The sequence below is a fragment of the Mesoplodon mirus genome (genome assembly GCF_964341445.2).
Source record: "Mesoplodon mirus genome assembly, chromosome: 8".
In the NCBI taxonomy this organism is placed as follows: domain Eukaryota; kingdom Metazoa; phylum Chordata; class Mammalia; order Artiodactyla; family Ziphiidae; genus Mesoplodon; species Mesoplodon mirus.
In genome coordinates, this window is record NC_138984.1 from 28,555,273 (window position 1) to 28,577,801 (window position 22,529).

Here is a 22,529-nt window from a genome sequence, read left to right on the forward strand (position 1 = left end):
TGGAATACATTTTGTGATTAAACTCACAAAATGTACAATTTCCTGTATTTATTCTGTCTTTTCCTCACCTATATTCAATGTTCTTTGTCGTGCCATACTGTATGTATCTTGAAGGTTGCCCTAAATCCTTTCTGGAACAAGAATGAATATAAATAATTTTAGTAGTGGACAAGGGGTAATAACGTGAGCCTGATATAATATAGAGTAAACTTACAATCTCAGGTGATTTGGACTCTCAAATTAGAGATGAAAATACAAGAGCATATACCTCTATAATCAGTTCTATAGGAATAAATGGAAGTGACCGCTACTTTCAGTTAATCCATCTCAATAATCAACAAGCGCGAGGCTTCTTCCTTTTCTCTTGGGAAAAATACCAGTGCCCTCTAGTGACCAAAATGCACCTCGCATAGTACCCTTCATAAGAGTAATAATAATAACCCGATATTAGAGATAATTTTAAAAAATAAATTTGGGGGCATTGAATCCTGGACCAAGCATGCGATTATCCTGCAAATCACGATCTAAAATACTCTTCCCCCGCCTTCCATGTTTTCAAGAGTAAGGAATACACAAAAAATAATCCCCTGCAGAGGACAGAATTTTTTTTTAATCCACTGTTCTCTAAGACTTCCGATCTTTATTTGAACTTCTCTGGAACCCAGATAATAATCTCATTATCCTTATCTTCTAATGCAAATGACGACTGCGTTTATTATATAGTACGCAGTAGTAATTGAAATTATAGATACAGAAGCTCTAAAGACTTAGTCATCGGTGGTGGCGGAAATTTACTGTAGCATGCCTGCTTGTGCAATTGTTCAACCCTTTGCATTCCAGCTGCGCGAAGCCCCCAAAGCGACGTCACGCTTGCCCAGGGCACTTTTCCTTCTGTCCAAGCGCGTTCCAGTCTACCACACAGCCGGGGCGCGCAGGGAAGGGGATCGGTCCGAGCCGCGCCGTCCCCGGTTTGCCTTTATTTGCAGACGAAGCCCGGGGGGACCCTTCGCGGCGGAGGATTCAGAAGACCAGCCCAGGCTTGCCCTGCTCCCCAGCCTGCAGATGGCAATCTCGTCCTTCCGCCGTAGAGGAGTGGCGGCCGAGCCCAAAGGCGCTGCAAGCCCTTCCCCGCCTCGAGCGCTTGGAATTCGCCGCGGAATTCGGCCTAGCCTTCCGGGACCCGCCCCTGGGCCCCTGGCCCCGCCCGTCTCAGCGGGTCAGCGCGCGGCGATTGGCGGCGGGTCAGGGGCGGAGCTCCGGGAGATGGACTGAGGGGGTCGGGCCTGGGTCGGGACAAAAGCCTGGAAGGGCCGCCGTTTCAGATTTCGGTTTCTGCGGAGGCCGTGTCACCGGCCGAAACAGCTGGAGCACAGCTGGGATTGCCAGAGTGTGCGCTTGTGGGTTAACCGTGAGAGGGCTGTGGCGTTCCCGGGTCATTGCAAGCGTACCTTCTCCTGCAGGTAACCACAGGCTTCGAGGGGCGTCTCCGGCCCCTGGCTTTTGTGGGGAGGCTCTGTCAATAGCTGGAGTGGGAAAAAGGAAGGAAGCTCAGATCTTGGGTATGGTAGGGTCAACTTAGCGGCGAGTCGTGGTCGCAAGGCAGGGGAAAAAATTCCAGGTATTGGGCGTGGGGAAAAGAAATGGGGAGGAAGAAGGTGCTGGATGCCTGGATGTGTAGAAGGTCCGCTCTAATGCAAGGGAGGACGAAAACTGGGCGGCGGAAGGTTGCATGCCATGACAGACGGAAGGCCAGGTCTGCAACAGAAAGGAAAATCGGGGTGGGAGGATGCAGGGACGCGTGGAAGACTAAGTCTTGCGTTTGCGTGGAAGACTAAGTCTTGCGTTTGCGGGGAAGAAAACGTGCGGTCTCGGGAGCTGGAGGACTTGGGAGTGTGCATCGACCTTGGGCGGCTGGGACTGGCGGTGCGGCGAGCTGGATGCGTCCGCCTGGAGAGCCTGAAGGGGGTCGGCGAGGGGTGTTCGCTAGGCCACCTGGTGGCGGTCGGGGGCGGAGTGAGGGTGGAGGAAACCACGCCGCCGCCGGCATCTCGAGTTCTGGGGGAGGCGTCCTTCGGCCTGCTCCTGGCGCCCGGGTTTTAAAGGTCCCGGCACCTGGGAGGGAAGGGGCGGACGTGGAGACCTGGAAGGAGAAACCGAGCCAGCTTCGGTTGCAGCCCTCTTGCACAATGGCCACAAGGACGCATGCAGGCCATGAGCCCGCTGGTCACAGCGTCCCCTAAGAACGTGCAAACCCCAAGACTAGCTAACGGACGACGAACTTGGGACTCCCCACGAACGCACCCTCCAGTGTGTGCAGAGATATTTACTTTATTTGAAAGGCGCCTGCGGACCTAAAACTGCCCTTTGCCCCGCCCCGCCTGGGAACACTCAGCACTGTACTTTAAACCAGACAAACCGGGTTTCCTGGCCCGTATTGAAATCAGCTAAATTCTCCTGACAGGAATGCCTTGTACCTTACCGTTCTCTTCCCTTTTTTGATTTGTTTTAGGAGATAAACTGCACTCAGCTGAGTCTGCAAGATTGAGAGGAGTTGGGGTGATTATAAGTTGTAAAGGTGAGAATTAGCAATTTCTCCCATTCTTTGGTATGGCAATACTGCGTTTAATTGGTCTTGGAGGTCTTGGAAGTGGTCGGAGCCACTGCAAGGGAGTGAGTCAGGAATATTTCCAACAATAAATTGCACTTGCTTCCTTGTTTCTTTCAGTCTAGTCTTCTCTGCAAGAAACTTTGGTTTTTGGGGGGGTTTTACCCAGAAATTAATGTAGCTTATGCACTCAGCCCCCCAAAAAATGTGGCTAAAAATTTTGAATCATGAAAATAAAATTAAACAGGGTGAGCAGCTCTTTTTTCTTAAACTACTTTGTATTAGTCCAGGTTTATTTTCTAGCATTGCACATGTGTGTCAGGAGATTGGAATTCAGCTGCTTTCAGAATAAATGAACTGGCTTGTTGGAAAAAGCCTTCCTTCTGAAGTCAGGGTTTGGGTGGAGACAGAAAATCTGAGGGACCAGGGTAGAAAGTGAATTCAGTGGTGGCTAATGCTCACTGCATGGAATTCAAATCTAGGAGAAATAAAATAGTGTCCTGCATTGTGGTAAGCCAGGGTCTACAATAAAGCTTCACTTTTCTAGTGAAAAGATAGTAAAAATGTAATGGATAAGTAACGTGAAGAAAACATGAAGTGTTTCAGTTATGCATTATGAAATATAGAAAGATTACTGCAGAAAGTGTTTCAACTGAGAAGAAAATAGTTAACTAAAAAACATTGTCACTCATTATTGAAATTTCAAGTATGATGTATGACCTTTTATTAACTGTATTTGCCGTCAAAGAAAAATAGCCATCATAACCCTTGCCTAATACTATGTAGGAGTATGGCCTCAGAAATGTATCAAAACTAAGATAAGTTTGCTGCCTCTTTTTGTTTTGTTTTAAATACAGGGACAGATGTGACAGTGGGATCAGCATGACTAAATCATACACTTTAAGCTGTAGTTTAAATTATACTTGAAATTACAAATGGGAACTAGCTGACTCATTCACACCAGTTTGTTCACTTTTTTATTCTAGTTGAGTTCCAGATGGTTCCCCAGTAATGGTCTAGGGAACCTCCTAAATACTAATAAGCAGGATCCCAGAGTTAGAAATTGGGAAGTGAAAATGGGCCTAGGGGTTAGGAATATGTCCTGGCTTGTGGTGAGGAACTGAAGCTCACAGTCTACTAATCATTACGTTTTAAAATTTAAAGACCAAATTACTTTAGCTTAACTGTTTACAGGCCTCTTACTTCATAATTTTTTTAGTCAGTTCTCCTGACTTCCAGTCCTCAGCCATAACTTAAAAGAATAAAAGCAATCTGCAGTTATGTTGCTAGGGGGAAAAAAAGTTTCCATTAGAGCACCATGAAAGGGAACCTTTAGCAGGCTCAGAGCCTCCTCTGCCTCTCAGGAAACACGCCTTTCTTTAAGCCTCATCCAAAGGGTGTACCCCTGCCCTCTCTGGGAATCAGATTGATTTGAATCTGGCATCCCCCCACATCCCAAGAAGACACCTCTTCCTGGAACAATTCCAATCCCCTGTCCCACCCACTGGCGGCTTGTCTTTGCCCACTAACAGCCAGAAGAACAGTCCAGGAGTTGGGATACCGAGGACAGGACAGGGGCGTGTTCTGGTCAGTAGTCCTTCTCTATACGTACAGATTTCTCTAACTGAGAAATCACTTTGTATTCAGTGTGACATCCCCAATATCCATTATTGTCTCTAGGAAAATATAGTTCCACCTGGAATTCTTCATCTTTCACTTTTTAAAGGACTTATTAAAGTTTCTTTAAAATGGGTCCCTAGAACTTGTTGAATCTCCTCAAGGATAGTTGTTTTAACCAAAACAGCCTCTTAAAAGAGGGGAGATGGTAGCACACATCATTCTGCTCCTCTTGAGGGCCCAGTAAAATGAGGAGTTGGGTAGAGCTTTTCAAATACACATGATATTGTGGAAATAATCTCATTTTATAGGACACACCAACAGTCAAGAATAATGATTACATTATTAAGGGCATGTGACAGGCTCAGGCTCCCCGACCCTCCAGCCGATCCTCCAGCCGGATGGCCTTGTGAAAGCTTTTTTTTCTTTTAGCAAAGTAGAATGGAAAAATAATTTCCACCTTACAGGGTTGTTGTGAGTGTTGATTCAGAAACCACACAAGAAGCATGTAACACAATGCTGTATACAGCAAACGTATTCGATTCTAATGGTTAATGTAATTGTTATTATTAGCTTTTTATGCAGTCATGCTGTTATGAATCGTTCTTTTAGTAGTCACCAAATTGTATTTTGTTTTTACATGGTAATGAGGCAAATGATGAGATGTGTGTCTTATCATTTTTCCTCTTGAAGGTTTATTGAAGTCAAAATGTCTCAAAAAATCCAAGGCGGTTCTGTAGTAGAGATGCAAGGAGATGAAATGACACGAATCATTTGGGAGTTGATTAAAGAGAAACTTATTTTTCCCTATGTGGAATTGGACCTGCACAGGTAAATGAATCACTCTGCCAAGCAGCAAAGTCAGAAAGCATATGTGATTTCAGGGTATAAGTCGCTTTTTTACATAGATACCACTGTATCTTGTGTATAAAGCTTTTGGTGAGCTTACATGCAAATGAATGTGTAACTGGTGTGCCCCTGGTCCAGAAAGCCAAACTCTGACAGTAGGTGTTTGCAGCAAAGTAAGGGTTTATTTGCAAGAAGGGAGTGGGAGACAAAGTCTCAGATCCACTCCAAATTGGTCTTTGAGTTGGGGTTGTTTTTAAAGGGGAAGAACTGAGAAGCTTGTGAAATTTCTGTGACATTTCTTAAATGTTCGTTTCAGTGGGTCAGGATGTGTCCTGTTTACCTTCTCTGGCCAGGTGGTTCATGGCTTAGGGGTCTGTTAGCTCATCTTGACCTGGAGTAACAACCTGAGTTTGTAGTAACTGATGATATCTACAACAGCAATTTTAGTCATCTGATTCTGGTTGATTAGTGTTAAATTAGCACAGGATTGAGGACAGAGGGGACCGGCAAGGGGATAAAGTTTCAGATAGAGAGATTAATCATAAACTCAGTAAGGGAATTCGATTTTAGGGGGACTGGGTTTCATATATATATGCAAATGAATCTTCTATTTTAATTTTAACATAATACTAGAAACACTGAACTTGTCATTTTTCAGAAGAGAAGAATTATGATGGCAACAACGTAATTCTCAGGTCTTTCCAAGCCTCTATTTCCTGTGAGGGTTTTATTTGTAATAAATCAGTGGCCAAGAGCAGCACGAGGTATTATTTGCGGAGGGGAAAATAATAGAGCTACATCCTCTGTTAATCGGTAAAGAATGTAGTTAACACAATTTTGTCCTTTGAGAAGGTTAGTGTATTTTCTGTCACTCTACTTAACTAGTCAGTGGACCTTGTTACCTTTTCATTCCTTGTCTTTTACCCTTTTCATACAATTGTAGCACAGAAAGAATTCTTGACGTTATCTAATACAACCCCGACCTTTCAGAAGTTCCCTAAACCATTTGTGTCCTGGAGATGGGAGCCTTTGCCCTGTATTAAAAGTATGTGGGGGGCTTCCCTGGTGGCGCAGTGGTTGAGAGTCTGCCTGCCGATGCAGGGGACACGGGTTCGTGCCCCGGTCCAGGAAGATCCCACATGCCGCGGAGCGGCTGGGCCCGTGAGCCATGGCCGCTGAGCCTGCACGTCCGGAGCCTGTGCTCCGCAACGGGAGAGGCCACAACAGTGAGAGGCCCGTGTCCTGCAAGAAAAAAAAAAAAAAAAAAAAGGTATTTGGGGACAGATATGAAAATCTCTATGGAATTCTTTCATTTTTTTTCCCCCTATGTTTTTCATACATTTGCTCATGCTTGTTGTACATTTGGACTAGGTAGAGACAGAATTTTCACAGGGGTGGAGTGGCTGAGGACTGGCAGGGTAATATGTTGAACAACACATTTCAGCCAAACTATTGGCAACAGTAAGTGTGTTTGCCTTGACCCAGAATTATTCCTCAGACTGTCCTGAGGACCTGTTTTTCGCTTGGGTGTAGACATTGAATTCACATGTTGTCATTAAATGCCCTTTTTAATTATTCTAAGCCTAAGGTGTTGATAATATCTATATTGCAGCCGTGAGAGGGCGGGAGCAAATATCTGCAGAGGTCCACCAAACACACAGGAAATGACACTTTAAAAGCGTCATCCAGGGACTTCCCTGGTGGTGCAGTTGTTAGGAATCCGCCTGCCAATGCAGGGGACACAGGTTTGATCCCTGGTCTGTGAAGATCCCACATGCTGCGGAGCAAATAAGCCCTTGCGCCACAACTACTGAAACCTGCATGCCTAGAGCCCGTGCTCGCAACGAGAGAAGCCACTGCAATGAGAAGCCCCCACATTGCAACTAAGCGGAACTAGAGAAAGCCCAGCCACAAAGACTCAATGCAGCCAAAATTAATTAATTAATTAATTAAAGTAAAAAAAAAATCATCCAAGTGGTTAAAGAAGCATTTTACAAACATTTTACATGACAATAGGTGAATTTGCAGAACTCTTCCCAGTACAGTAGCTGCAAAGATGCTTTTGAGCTGCCTTAGTAAAGAGGCATAAGGAGTTTTAAAGGACAGTCATTATGCCTAGAAGGCAAAGAGTCACTGGCTAAAGACTAAAGAATTTTTGGAGACTTAAACAAGTGTAAGTTGTTCCAAAATTGCTATTATTATTACGATTGGTTCTTTTTGAGGGGAGTGGAGTGATTCGTTTGTTTTATTTTCTGTTGGCTAGGCAGTAATCGAGGGCATTTATTCATTCTCTTCGCTTAGAAATGTTAAAAAGAGAAGCAAAAAATCCACTAATTTGCTGGCAGGTTCTTCTGATGAAAAATGTTTCCCACGAACATAAATACTGCTGACCACATTGCTTGTTTAAGTTAGGAGTAGACATTTATAGATATTGAGCACTTCCTAAACCATAAGATAAGAAAGTCAGTGGCTTTGTGTCGATGAAAAAAAAAAATTAACCAATAATCGATCTAAGAAAGAAATGGAAAATTTTATTCATGCCAACTTGAGGATTATAACCCAGGAGACAGTCTTTCAGAAAGCTCTGAGGACTGTTCTGCCCGCTAGAGGTGAAAGAGCAGTTAAGGAAGTTTTTGAGTAAAGGGCTGTATTGACCCAAATGATGTATTGACAGTTTACACACAATCCACATCTGTTCGTACAAAGCAAGTAGTGGGTCATCATGACCCCTTACAAGACTAAGAAGGAAGGATATCTCCTAAGGAGGTCTGGTTAATGCAAATGCACGATACACCCTCAGGGGGAGGGAGGAAGCCAAAACAGTCAAAGCAGTTTGGAATTATTATTTGGAAATACATTGTAAGATTGGATTCCCTTTTGCATTTCCATCACAAGTTGGGATATCTAAGGAAAGGAAAATACAGGAACTGAAGCGAGAAATCTAGAGGCTTAATGGTTCAACAAGTTTTGAAAGCTGAAAAAATTTGGAAAACTTTTAAAGCCTTGGAGAACAAAATAAACTGTTCATTACTGTTTTGTTTTTCCTGCTTTTGGCAAACTATTACATACTTTAAATAAAGCTTTACAGTCTTTTTCTATACTTCATGGACAGCCAGCATTCTTTCCTGCTCTGAATAACCTGCAGTCTGGGTGTGGGTGTGTATTAAGCTATAATTCACTGGGGTATATAAAACCACTGCTGGATTCCATTACTTATTCTATAAAGTGCAGGCTTGTTTCCAGAAGAAAGAGATTTGCCCAAGATTTAGGGAAAGGTTCTTCAGATGACTAATTGTCCTTAATGAAGGGGTCGTTAGCTTTTTTTGGCAGTGTCCGTCTCATCTGTAACTCCAACACTTCAATGCCAAAATACTAGAAACCCTTTAAACCCTCTGCCCCCTTTATTTTTAGAGCACAGTATTTACTAAGGGAAAATTAGTGTTTGGGCTTGCATTCTTATGTTAATCGTGCGGAAGGCAGTCTGCAGACAGGTTGCTGGTGTGCTAATATTGCCTCTATGGTGAAGAGGAAGCAGCAGGGCAGAGCGCAGTGGTTTCCATTTAGTTTCCTTCTAGACAGCTTCCCACACACGGGGAGGCACGCGTGGCCTAGCAGTCCAGCTTTGCTTGGTGCTTTTTTTTAGTTGGCAGCCATCTTCTGTGTCTAGGATACACTAATGCTAAAACTTGGCAGATTTGGGTACATATGGAGTCTTCACTTTCTGCAGGGCAGGCCCTGCATGCCATCACCATGCACAGAGTGGTGCATGGGGATAGAATAGGAGTACCCTCAATCTCCTGTCAGTTTGCCTGGAAAGTTACGCTTACAATTTTTCCCTCCCAGCTATGATTTAGGCATAGAGAATCGCGATGCCACCAATGACCAGGTCACCAAGGATGCTGCAGAAGCTATAAAGAAGTACAACGTTGGTGTCAAGTGTGCCACCATCACCCCCGATGAGAAGAGGGTAGAGGAGTTCAAGTTGAAACAAATGTGGAAATCGCCAAATGGCACCATCCGAAATATTCTGGGTGGCACTGTGTTCAGAGAAGCTATTATCTGCAAAAATATCCCCCGGCTTGTGAGTGGATGGGTAAAACCCATCATCATAGGTCGTCATGCTTATGGCGATCAAGTAAGTAGTGTTGGCATAACTTGACTTTCCATATTCTTTTTTCACGGGCTTTGACTGCCCAGCAGTTCTGATTTATATGTGCTTTATTCTTATCTTTATTTTATCTTATCTACTCCCATTAGGTGAGGTACAGAATTGAGAAATGAATGTATGTATACATTTAGATAAAAGTAAATACAGATGAACTTACAGATAGGTACCTGTCTCAACACAAATGATTTTTTTCAGGCATTTTTTTTCTTCCTTACCTTTTTATTAGATTAAACCATATGATGTGGACATTTTTATTTAGATAATTTCCTGTGGTTCGGCCAAATCAGTGGTTCAGCCAAACCCTGTGGCTGTACAGTAAGGTCCCTTTACAGGTTTTTTGGTGTTTGTTTCATTTTGCTTCGCGTTTTTAAAAAATTTTGTTCGTTTTAATGCCAGTGCCTGGTCCCACCCTACACCAGCTAAGTCTGAATTCCATGGCATTTTAAGGCTCCCCAGGTGATTCTAATGTGCAGACAGAGTTGAGAACTACCAAAGATTATATTAAACATGATCGTTTCATGCATAAAAGGAAAAACTGGCTCAGTAGTTGAAAACAGTCTCTTTAAAACATTCCCTTCCTGCTTGGGAAAAAAATAGTACAGTTTCTGTACTTCTATACAAGTAGGCTTGTTGCCAAATTAAACAAAAATTGCCAGCTAAACAAAATAAAAGTTCTGTGTTGAAACTGAAGTTTTAGACTTCCATAGAAAGCAGCTTATGTCTTAAAAGAGCCTTAAAAACAAGACTCCCTGATGCTGACACCCAGGGGCTTTGATGTAGCCGTCCTTAAAAATAGTATGGGTAGGGCTTCCCTGGTGGCGCAGTGGTTGAGAGTCTGCCTGCCAATGCAGGGGACACGGGTTCGTGCCCCGGTCCGGGAAGATCCCACATGCCGCGGAGCAGCTAGGCCCGTGAGCCATGGCCGTTGAGCCTGCATGTCCAGAGCCTGTGCTCCGCAACGGGAGAGGCCGCGGCAGTGAGAGGCCCGCGTACCGAAAAAAATAAAAAAAAATAAAAAAAAATAAAAATAAAAATAAAAAAAATAGTATGGGTAGTGCAGACCACTCTCCGTTCCTGGGGGCAGGGTCACCAGGTCGTCCTTGAGGGGTAGTTCACTTTGTTCTACCGTGTGGCTCAGACTATCCCTTCATCCTGGCCAGTCCCTTCACAGACGCCTCTCAGAGGCCCAGGAGAGGGGATGTAGATGGGAGTGCTATACAAGCTCACTAATCCTGGCAAAACCACTCTTAAGTTCTTAGGAGTTCAGTGATGTCCTTTCCCTTTCTTTTTTTTTTTTTAAATTATTATTTTGGCATCAATCACCTGGAAGAATAGTCATTCTATTTATTAAAGTCTAGATTGAAAATTCCAAACCTCTAGAAAGCATTTATTGTACTTTGGTGCCTCGGTTTCTGCCTTTTGAGAAATGGGAATCAATTACCACCCATAGTGAAGGACTTTATATGTCAGAAATATTCTGCATAGAGTAGATATTTAATCTGGATCGTTATCTGACAGCTTTTCTACCAGCTGTTATTAGTACTATTCTACACAAACGTAGACAAATAGGTTTGGCTGGCATCGGCTGGTACCTGACTCTGAAAGTATTCTAATCTAAGCCATTGAAGAAGATACAAGGCAGCAAAGATTGACATAAGCCTAGTGTGGGCTGGGCACATTTTCCATACCCATGACAAAGGTGATTGTCCTCCACAGGCCCTTTCCTAAGGGTCGTCAGCCTGTTGCAGCTGCTTTCAGAATGATTGCTTCATGTGGACAGGTCCTGGGCTGGGCATTAGTAGCAGTGATTACCATGAAGAGACCGAGTCCTGAAGGTCCAAGGACCAGATCCCGAGTCTTTTGACCCTAGATGCATTATTTCCACTACATCACAGTTCCTTCCTTGTAAGATTGAGGGAAGAATCTAATGAGGTAATAAGGGATACAAGTTAATCACTTAAAGTATGTCATACAGTGAGAATCGGGCATTAGCATTCTCATCATCATCTTCAGTGCTGTAGCTAGTATATTATCTCCCTATAGGAAGACTTCCTTGACCTCCAGGTTATAGTCATTCCTCTTCCTCTGTCTTCCAATAGCATTTTTTTTTTTTTTTTTTTTTTTTTTTTTTTTTTGCGGTACATGGGCCTCTCACTGTTGTGGCCTCTCCCGTTGCGGAGCACAGGCTCCGGACGCGCAGGCTCAGCGGCCATGGCTCACGGGCCTAGCCGCTCCGCGGCATGTGGGATCTTCCCAGACCAGGGCACGAACCCGTGTCCCCTGCATCGGTAGGCGGACTCTGAACCACTGCGCCACCAAGGAAGCCCCAATAGCATTTTTTATCTGTGCCCCCTTTTGACATTTGAAAGCTCTAATGTTACTTCTTTTGTATGTCTTTGTTAGGTCGTAAGCTTCATAAGGGGAAATACTCTGTTATTCTCTCTCATACCCATATCTGTACTCAGAAAACTGCCCCATGCATGGTAGGCCCCTGATAAATATTGATTTCTAATGTGTACTACCACTAACTAGGACAGTTTTGGGTTTTTGTGGGAGGTATTTTTGTTTTTGTTTTTTTAATATACCTTTTTTCCCCCATACAGTACAGAGCAACTGATTTTGTTGTCCCGGGGCCTGGAAAAGTAGAGATATCCTACACACCAAGCGATGGATCCCCCAAAACGACATACCTGGTACATAACTTCACAGGTATGTATAAGTCCACCATGAGCTACATCTTTCATTTTTTTAGTAGATCATTTAGACAGCGTTATTACTGGTTTTTTAAAGTTCTGTGAAAATTGTGTGGCTGCCTAAAAATACAACCTGAATCTACAACATTTCCATAGCGCTCAAAATCAATGCCATGGCTTCCTGTGGCATTACTAAAGGCATAAAAAGAAGTAGCCACTTAACTGGAAATGCATATACATAATTGGAAATGCAAGTAGATAATTATGCGTCTCTCTTAAAACATGGAGGGAAGGTTGACAGGAGTCTGTTGTGCACAAATTAAACATTAATAGCCCCAAATCTCCTGTCATGTAATCCTGCCCTTTGGCTCTGGTAGGGTTTGTATTTGAAAATGGCTGCATTATTTATTTGCTGAAGTTTTCTTCTTGTCCTTCTGAGTATTTGTTCTGTGAAAGTGGAACGTTTGGGTTTTTTGCCTCTTCTTTCCCCCCGTCCTGCTGCTTCTAAGGTCCATTATGGCAAATCCATCCCAAAAGCTGTTGAAAGAACAGAGGACCCTCTTTCTCCACTGTTAAGGTTGTTAAAAGCACTCACACGAACAAAACCTCAAAACTGACCTAGCTGTTGTTTTCCTTGGCTCCTCTAAATCATATCATTTTAATGGAATCTACTTCTGCCAGAGTTTCAGCAGCTCTAACATCCTCAGCCCAAGCTGGCCCTGGGCAGTGGCACAGATTCAAGTTCTAGCTTTCAGTAATAACAAAGTTCAAACAATAAGAGCTGTGAAACACCAGTGATTACATGGAGTGTAATTATTTCTACCAATGACAGACGAACTTTCAGTATCCGCCAGGCAATTACAAGAATTTTCATCCAGTATTTGAAATGCAAAGTTTTCTCAGTAGCTAAGGATTGAGTTCACACTTAGAGTTTAAAAAACATGCTTGAAATTTTTAAAGTATGAAAAGAGTTTAAAAATTATTCACCTCCTGAGTGTATTTCTGGTTCATTTCAGTAGCTTTTGGTATTTCAAGAACTTTAGGATCCTAAAGACTATGTTTTTCTCATTTATGTTGCCCTTTCAGAACAAGTTAGAATGTCCTTACCTAGAACTGACTTTCCTCTGATTACATGTCTCAGGAACTCATGGAATATTGAAGTTTGAAGCCTGGACTCAGACATGAGAGCTGGGAATTGGGTGTTTTGGGGATGGTGGGTGTATATAGACTTGTTACAACTATACCCTGTTTACCTTTCTTTTTTCCCTCATTGTCGTCCCCCCACAGAGGGTGGTGGTGTTGCCATGGGGATGTACAATCAAGATAAGGCAATCGAAGAGTTTGCACACAGTTCTTTCCTGATGGCTCTGTCTAAGAAGTGGCCTTTGTATCTGAGCACCAAAAACACTATTCTAAAGAAATATGATGGACGTTTTAAAGACATCTTTCAGGAGATATATGACAAGTAACTACAGTTCTTTTTCTTTTTTGTCACATAAGCTGGCATTTACAATATAGAATTTGTATGCTTACCCCTTTGATTGTGGGACAAATTGAGTGAAAACCATCACTATCCCATTCAGATAAGGACAAAACTGAGATTTAACAGGAGTGAGGCAAAACTCTTGAATTGCTTTTAGAAGAGAAATGTGTTCTCCGATAAAGTCCCCACATTTATTTTCTTCAGGGCCAGAGTTATTTAATGTGTGAGTAAAGATACCCTGTTAGTGATAGAAAGTTCTGATTTTTCATCGGTGTGACTTTGAGTTTGGGCCCATTTCCATTCTTTCTGAAGCCCACTGTTATGATTTGAAACTGCTTTTGGGGGCTTCCCTGGTGGCGCAGTGGTTGAGAGTCCGCCTGCCGTTGCAGGGGACACGGGTTCGTGCCCCGGTCCGGGAAGATCCCACATGCCGCAGAGTGGCTGGGCCCGTGAGCCATGGCCCCTGAGCCTGTGCATCCGGAGCCTGTGCTCCCAAAGGGAGAGGCCACAACAGTGAGAGGCCCGCGTACCGCAAAAATAAATAAATAAATAAATAAAACTCTGCTTTTGGGAATTCCCTGGTGGTCCAGTGGTTAGGACTCCACGCTTTTACTGCCAAGGGCATGGATTCAATCCCTGGTCCAGGGAATTAAGATCCCATAAGCCGTGGGCCAAAAAGTTTAAATTAATTAATTGATTGATTTTATTAAAAATAAATAAATAAAATTAAACTCTGCTTTAGTGGAGTCATTTGAACTTAAGTCTACATTTATAACAACTTTGAGTTCAACAATACCTGAGCACTTGTTGACTTTTAAGATGTCATCCCTCCCTTTTAGATACAAGCATTCAGGCCACGGCTAGGATTTTAGGTATCTTTCCTGAGACATTTTAATTCCTCCTACTTCCTATCTTATCAAACCTAGAAGCTGTCCTAGTTTCCTGAATGATATTGAGCAGCAAAGTAGTCTTTTTCTCCCCGATTACATTCTTAAAGTAAGCTGAATCTCATGAATCTCATTAGTGGTGTATTGAAAACTGTGAAAGTAGTACTTGGAACACTCCACCGTCTTGCTTAATTCTCCCATCTCTGCAGAGTGGATGAAATCACCCTTACAGAAGGGGAAATTGGGGTTTCACAACTAGAAAATGAGTGGGCAGAGAATTGAGCCCATGTCTGTCTGGTTCCCAAATTTATGTTGCTTCAACTAAAATGTGCTGCTTCCAACCCCACCCCGACTCCTTTGGAGAGGCACGTGGTATCCCAACAAAACCAGTTTTTTTTGTCGGTTGTTCTCTTTTCTTTCTTGTTTCTTAGGCAGTACAAATCTCAGTTTGAAGCTCAGAATATCTGGTATGAGCACAGGCTCATCGATGACATGGTGGCCCAAGCTATGAAATCAGAAGGAGGCTTCATCTGGGCCTGTAAAAACTATGATGGGGATGTGCAGTCGGACTCCGTGGCCCAAGGTAAGGAGCTGGAGAACCAAGTGGAGGTGGGCTTGGCCTGCAGCAGACAGGTCAAGCCCTGCTAGCTCTCTGGTGCAGGAAGGGGGATTCTATAGCCCTTTGCTGCTAAAAGTCGTGAAATGTTAACACCGCAAGGCGTCCAGGTCCGTCTTCTCAGCTGACAGATGAGGAAATTAAGCTCAGACTGGGTAGGCGACTTCTGGCAGGGACGCACAGGAATTAACTCTTGGGTTGAGACTCCCGGCTCCAGCCTCAGAGGCTGACATAGCTTATATCTCAGCCCTTTCCCCGCTTGAAGCTTCCCTGCCTCCAATGGTAGCCCAGCGGCCAGATCTGAAAACCACTCCCCACCCTTATCTGCCTTCTGATGAGAACCTAAAAAGCTAGGGGACTCGGGCAAGGAGGGCTCAGGGTTGTCTCCTAAGCGAGGGGCCTCCCTCCGAGAGCCCATTCATCTGGAGACAGTTACAGGTCATGCCCCTTTTGCCAGCCTTGACGGCTCTTCTGTCACCCTGTGAGACACATGTGTTTACTGCTTAGCTTGAAACGCACAGAATTGAGCAAAGAAGCCCCGGGCTCTTCACAGAAATTCCAGGAACCAGGAGCTTCATGCCAGAGAAAAGGACCAAATGAGCAAAAATGCTCCCTTCCCTGATTTCCTGGGCACCAAGTTGCCCTCCAACTTCAGTTACTCAGGGTAGCTGTGTAAACTGAATTTCCCCCGATGAATGTTTGTAGTAGCTTTAATTATGTTTGCTTTTCCCCAGGAAGTACTACTTTTTCTTTCTCTTATGAAAAGTTAATCATCTCCTATCAGTGTGAAAATCAGTAAATCTTCCTGGTTAAAGATAATGTTTCTGTCAGATAAATGAGTTAACCCAGTTCTCCTTCTTTACCCTCCTTCTGTTTCTCTTTCGTCCTCACCATTGTTTATATTGAATGCAGCAGAGGAAGGAGTGTTGCTTTGTGGTGACTCTGTGGTGCGTAAGAAGGGTCCCTGGTAATGACCCAAATCATTCCATCATTTCTAAATGTCCTCATAGCAATAAGAAGAGGGTATCTGGAAGGATATCTCCAATGTAATTGTCAAGTTATGGAGGTTCAAAGGATTTCAAAATAGGAATGTGGAATTGCAGTGTCCAGCAGTACACCGATAACATACCTCTCTGTGTCTGAGCAGCGCCTGTAGATAAAGGTGACCTCAACGTAGCTAAACAGATTAAAAGGCAGCCAAGCTGTTCTTTCTTTCGTTTTCTTTTTTTTTTTTTTTTTTTTTTTTCCCCGGCGGTACGCGGGCCTCTCACTGTTGTGGCCTCTCCCGTTGCGGAGCACAGGCTCCGGACGCGCAGGCTCAGCGGCCATGGCTCACGGGCCCAGCCGCTCCGCGGCATGTGGGATCCTCCCAGACCGGGTCATGAACCCGTGTCCCCTGCATCGGCAGGCGGACTCTCAACTACTGCACCACCAGGGAAGCCCCCAGCCGAGCTGTTCTTACGTTCATTCTTCTCTAGAGGGATGAACTACTTTGGACTCACACCAAACATTTTATTTCTGTCCTCAGTTTTGACAGTGGTACCAACTAGTGTTTCCTAATATAAATAGACACATTCACCGTGAATATGGCCCTAAACGTCTCCAATCAATGAATATTTGAGACTCTACTAAAGCCTCATACCAACACAGTGATGGGAAAGGAGCTGCTAATTCAGCACAGAAATTGCCATTGTACTCAAAGATGAGTTTAAAAAGGGTTTATTTACTTATTCCCAAACAGAGTAGCAGCCTATTATAGATTTGCATTATTAACTCCACATAACTCCACAGGTGTTATTGGGAGGTAGCAGAAATGGAGAAAAGTGTTCTTGGAATTCGAGTGTAAAAAAAGAAAAAAGAAGAAAAATCAGTTGTATGGACTTAAAAGTTGTAATGTGGTTCTCTGAATAGGAAACCACAGAATAGAGTCGTTCTGGGGAGGCTGTGAAAGAGAGCAGGGGCGAGTGGGAGGTGCTTGGATCCATCCCATTCTGTGTTTTTTTTTTTCTGTTTGTTTGTTGGTTTTTTTTAATTTATTTATTTTTGGCTGCGTTGGGTCTTTGTTGCTCTGTGCAGGCTTTCTCTAGCTGTGGCGAGCGGGGGCTACTCTTCGTTGAGGTGCACAGGCTTCTCATTGCGGTGGCTTCTCTTGTTGCGGAGCACGGGCTCTAGGTGCGCAGGCTTCAGGAGTTGTGGCTCATGGGCTCTGGAGCACAGGCTCAGTAGTTGTGGCGCACGGTCTTAGTTGCTCCGCAGCATGTGGGATCTTCCCAGACCAGGACTTGAACCCGTGTCCCCTGCATTGGCAGGTGGATTCTTAACCACTGTGCCACCAGGGAAGCCCCATCCCATTCTGTTTTTAATCAGCTTTCTCTTCCCAGTCCCACATGAGCCTGTGAGCAGCTTGATGGCGGGAGACAACTCATTAATCTTTATTTTCCTGGAACAGCAGAGTATCTGCACATAAGCATGACAGTAATATATTGAGCTCTTACTCTGTGGCGGGTACTAGTCTAAAGAATAGGAATATGTATTCTTTTCATATATATTCACGAACGTATGCATATTCATCTAGTTTTCACAACAACCCTATGAAATAGGTGTTTCTACTATTCCCATTTTACAGGTAAGAAAACTGAGCCACAGTAGTTAGGGAGTCACGGAACTAGGGTGGAATGCAGGCAGTCAGACCATGAGTTCTTCATCATGGAGCAGGTGCCTCTGAGGTAGATACGTGAAGAAAAAGCACAGCCTTTTCTGAAAGGCAGAAGAATTATTGGTGACTCCATGTGCTCTTGTTTATTTTGCTCACTGAGACCTGTCAAGACGAAGTCATTTTCTCTCATCTCTGGGAGACCCAGTGCTCTGCGTGCAGTTGAATCCCTTACTTCATGTTCCGCCACTCATAGGTTACGGCTCTCTTGGCATGATGACCAGTGTACTGGTTTGTCCAGATGGCAAGACAGTAGAAGCAGAGGCTGCCCACGGGACTGTAACACGTCACTACCGAATGTACCAGAAAGGACAGGAGACGTCCACCAATCCCATTGGTAAGACATTGTTTGCTGCTACGTTGATTTCCAACCAGAATAGAAATCTCCAAAGGGGCTCAGACGTGTTCCTTTGGCTGCCCAATGCCTTGTATATAAAATCCTCACCAAACAGCTGATTTGCTCTACTCATAAGAACTGTTTTAATATGTTTCTTAAAATATACATAATATATGCTTTTCCAGTTTGTGGGAGAATATTCATTACAGAGAAGAATGTTATCAACAAGCATTTTCCTTTTCCTCTGCTGCAGTGAAATGTCACATGTAGCTAAGAATCTAAAGCCACATTGTTAGATCCTTTTAACTAGGTTTTAGGGATAGCACTTTAAAACAGATTATAGCCTGGAAAGAGGAGAAGAGACCAATATAGACAAGAGGTAGAAGAGATTGTGACCTTTTCCAAATTCGTAAATGCCTTAAGCGTCATGTATTCCTACCCTGAATATGTGCTTTCTTAAAAGTCTAACAAAATCCAAAACATTTCCTCTACAAAACTTCAGGTTTTTTGAAAAGTTTCAATTTGGTAAAATGTTTCCAACTTTCCTAAAACTTAGAGCTCATGCAGATAGCATCCAATGAAGTCAGTTACCTAAACAAACAAACAAACAAAATGTTCTATTTTGGGGAACTGAGGTACTTGGGAATATTTCTAACCAGTGTGATTGAAGTGTGCTTTTTTTTTCTCCCTGTCTTTTAGCTTCCATTTTTGCCTGGACCAGAGGCTTAGCCCACAGAGCTAAACTTGATGATAATAAAGACCTCAGCTTCTTTGCAAAGGTTTTGGAAGAAGTCTGTATTGAGACCATTGAAGCTGGCTTCATGACCAAGGACTTGGCTGCTTGTATTAAAGGTTTACCCAAGTAAGTATAAGATGCCCTAAGCTCTGTGGTCAAATTACCATTTATCCTCCCTGGACTCAGAATATCAAGTGCTTTTTGGAGTTGCATGAATTAGTATTTGTCATCTGGTTCAGGAGTCAGCAGACATCTGTAAATTGTCAGATAATAAACATTTCAGGCTTTGTGGAACATACGGCAATTATTGAACTTTGCCTCCATGGCAGTAAAGCCGTCAGTGGTGACACAAAAGTTAATGGGTGTGGCAGTGTTCCAATCAAACCCTGTGTACAGAACTGGGCTGCAGCCCAGACTGGGTTCATGGGCCAAGCTGTAGTTTGCTCACCCCTGATCTAGTGACAATCAAGTGGGTGGCAAGGTTCTGCTTAATTTAACAAGAAAATTATAGGCATTTAGAAACAAAGAGACCCCCCAAGACTATTTTATTCCACCTCTTTATTTTCTTCAATTTACAGTAAGAAAAGTAAGCAGTGCAGGTATAAGATGTCCGGTTTATCATAGTCCCTTCCTTAAGTATCTGTAACCAGCAGTCAGATATCTGAGGGCCCATGTATCACCCAGGACTTTTTTGAGAACATGGTAGCCTGTATCCCAGCTGGATCAGCTGCTGATCAGGGATTCCTCCCTCAATCAAAGTTGGCTACTATGACTCACATCAAGAAACAATACTAAAATTTAACACCAATCCCGTGTCCCATCCATGTGTCCTCAGAGATCTCTGTTAGGGTCAGTATACCTCAGTAATGGGGATACACTCCATCACTACATTTTTCTTATCTTAAATTTCCAGCAACAATACAGTGTTTGAAATGTTCCTATGGGTGTGTTACTTCCAACCTGATTTGAATAGGCACCTATTAGCAGGATTAGATAGCCAGTCCATTGTCTTTTGCTTTTTAAGTAAGACAAAGGTAGAAATAAGAGCACTAAAGCTTTTCTTTTTTTTTTTAATGTGAAAAGAAGTGATGAAATTGTCTTTATTTTCAGGTTATAAATTATATATCTATAAAATTCAAACAATTCAACAAAAAAAGGCTAAGGTAGCTGGATACTAGATAAATAAGCAACAACAAAGTAGCTTTTCCTTACACCACCAATAAACAAAAATGGAAATGGAAGAACCATCACATTCACAGTGGGAGCAAAACTATTTTTTTTGAAATATTTGAAAAACATATTTGAAATATTCTATTTATGATAGCATCAAAAAGAATAAAATACTTAGGAATAAATTTTTACAAAAGGTTTTTTTTGAGGACATGTGACATTTTGTGGGGATATGAGTAAAAGCATCACTACCTGGATATGTTCTATTATTTTTAAGAATGAGGAATAAGAAGTGGGAAGATTTCAGTGTCCCAGGCATTAGTATGAATGAAGCTCTGGGGCAGTTTCACCTTCAAAGCTACATGGCCAGGAGCCTCCTGTGAGTGTGTGTGTGGCCCAGCCTCTGCTCAGACTGCCTGTAACCTGGGTTAGCCCCTTGAACCTTGAACCCAGGCATTGGCCATAAACTTATAGCTTGTTCACATTAATCAGTTTTCTTCTAGAAATAAATAGAATGTTACTTTAAGTAGCATGTCTAGGACTTTTCCTCTACCTGCCGCCAGATCAAAGACAAACTAAATTTCCTTCTTTTCTTTTTCCTCTGCTGTTAGTGTGCAGCGTTCTGACTACTTGAATACATTTGAGTTCATGGATAAACTCGGAGAAAACTTGAAGACAAAACTAGCTCAGGCCAAACTTTAAGGTCATCCCTCGTCTTTGGAGGATGTGTGTTTTTGGTAACTAGGTCCACTGGTTTACATTTTTCTCTATAACACTCAAGAGTAAAGGCAAAATCAATTCTGTAATTTGTTTAGAAGCCAGAGTTTATCTTTTCTATAAGTTTACAGCCTTTTTCTTATCCATACAGTTATGCCACCTTTGTGAACGTGGCTGGGGACTTTTTTTTAATTTTATTTTACTTTCTACTAGTAGCCTAGGAATTACTTTAGTGTCCATTTGTACTCACTGTCACTTTTCTTCATGTTCTGATATAAATGACCAAAATGAAGAGTGCTTGAAAGGGTAAACTATAGCCACAGTACTATTCCCTAAAATTGTATAAAGTAGAAATTCATTCCCTTTCCCACTTTCCATGGCCTGTGGCACTGGGTGTTTTTGATTTAACAGAGGTGGAAGCTGTACGTTAAACTTGTGCATGATTTGGAATGAAAAGCATGGCTGTAACTAAAAGGTGTTGAAGACACAGTCATCCTTGTAAAGAGCTCTAGCTAAATGTTTCAAAACTACTACATATTTTTGAGCTCACTGGAGAATCCAGAATAAATACTAACTAGGGGTTTGTCCTCTGTATTTGTCTCCTCCTCCGCGCCTTGTGTGGCCTAAGTATTATGCTACCCTGAACAGCATATTTCATCCACGTGCAATACTACAAGCTGCACCTTTCTTGGACTTCTGCTGACCTGTTTTATTTCCTTTATATAAATGTGATTTTTCAGAAGTTGATTGTAAACACTATTCTAGTCCTGTTCTTAATCTAAACTGTCAATTTTAATTAAAATTAAGTGCTGATGACTAGCCTTCTGAGTTTTTATTTATCAAGTATACTTCAGTTGCCAGGCTAGGTCCTAGCCATAGGAATTTGATTTTAAAAAGTCTCTGCCCTCTGGGCTTCCCTGGTGGCGCAGTGGTTGGGGGTCTGCCTGCCAATGCAGGGGACACGGGTTCCAGCCCTGGTCCGGGAGGATCCCACATGCCACAGAGCAACTAGGCCCGCAAGCCACAACTGCTGAGCCTGTGCTCCGCAACAGGAGAAGCCACCGCAATGAGAAGCCCACACACCGCAACGAAGAGTGCCCCCGCTCGCCACAGCTGAGGAAGGCCCGCGCGCAGCAACTAAGACCCAGTGCAGCCAAAAATAAAAAATAATAATAAAAAAAAAAAGTCTCTGTCCTCCAGGAGTTTACTGAGGGGGAAATGGGTAAGCAAACAAACAGATGTGGATTCTACAGTGAAAGGGAAAGAAGACCAAAGATAGAACAAAAGGATAATAATGAAATATTAGGGAATTGAGTCTATGCATATGCTAAGGGGTTTAGGTATTACTAGCACGTAAGTTCATAGGGAACCAATTAAGACTTAGGAAGGGAGGGACGTGATCATATTTTCATTAAAAAAATTAGCGCTCTGGGCAGCTTTTATGAAGAATGGATAGAAGTGGAGTGAGGCAGGGAGTAGTGGGCACAACTGAGGAAGGAAGACCAGTTACAAGGTGGGAAAAGGTGAAGATCTCAACTGGGACAATGGCGCTGAAAGTAGAGAGAATGGGGTGGATCCTGAGAAATGAAAGTGGAATGGATGGGGATTGGGGGATCCCAGGATATGTGAGGGTTGAGGGAAAGAAACAAGTCAGAGAGATTCCCCAAATTTCTGACTTCATACCTGGAGAAAGGTTGGTCCACATCCCAACATTATCTGTATTTGGGGGAAGAAAATTGAGGCTTGAGAGTTTTGTTTTTTTGTTTGTTTTTTTGCGGTACGCGGGCCTCTCACCTCCGTGGCCTCCCCCCGCCACGGAGCACAGGCTCCAGACGCACAGGCCCAGCGGCCACGGCCCAAGGGCCCAGCCACTCCGCAGCACGCGGGATCCTACCGGACCGGGGCACGAACCCGCGCCCCCCGCATCGGCAGGCGGAC

At 43.3% G+C, this 22,529-nt stretch overlaps 1 protein-coding gene across 1 annotated transcript; it reads left to right on the forward strand.

Annotated features, from left to right (window-relative positions):
• The first annotated feature begins 1,274 nt into the window (after positions 1 to 1,274).
• On the forward strand, positions 1,275 to 21,410 carry IDH1 (isocitrate dehydrogenase (NADP(+)) 1). Its single transcript, XM_082631283.1, has 10 exons — positions 1,275 to 1,460; positions 2,510 to 2,575; positions 4,916 to 5,053; positions 8,915 to 9,206; positions 11,843 to 11,948; positions 13,220 to 13,397; positions 14,734 to 14,885; positions 17,828 to 17,968; positions 18,668 to 18,830; positions 20,486 to 21,410. Exons 3-10 carry the CDS (start codon positions 4,932 to 4,934, stop codon positions 20,574 to 20,576), a joined length of 1,245 nt encoding a protein of 414 aa, XP_082487409.1. The 5' UTR covers positions 1,275 to 1,460; positions 2,510 to 2,575; positions 4,916 to 4,931; the 3' UTR covers positions 20,577 to 21,410.
• The last annotated feature ends 1,119 nt before the right edge of the window (positions 21,411 to 22,529 follow it).

What these genes read in the sequence shown, in the direction of transcription:
- IDH1 (XM_082631283.1), top strand. Translation starts at nt 4,932, where the DNA reads ATGTCTCAAAAAATCCAAGGCGGTTCTGTAGTAGAGATGCAAGGAGAT. An exon ending in GTCATGCTTATGGCGATCAA is followed by an intron (nt 9,207 to 11,842) that starts GTAAGTAGTGTT and finishes TCCCCCATACAG; the next exon opens with TACAGAGCAACTGATTTTGT. An exon ending in GTCGGACTCCGTGGCCCAAG is followed by an intron (nt 14,886 to 17,827) that starts GTAAGGAGCTGG and finishes CGCCACTCATAG; the next exon opens with GTTACGGCTCTCTTGGCATG.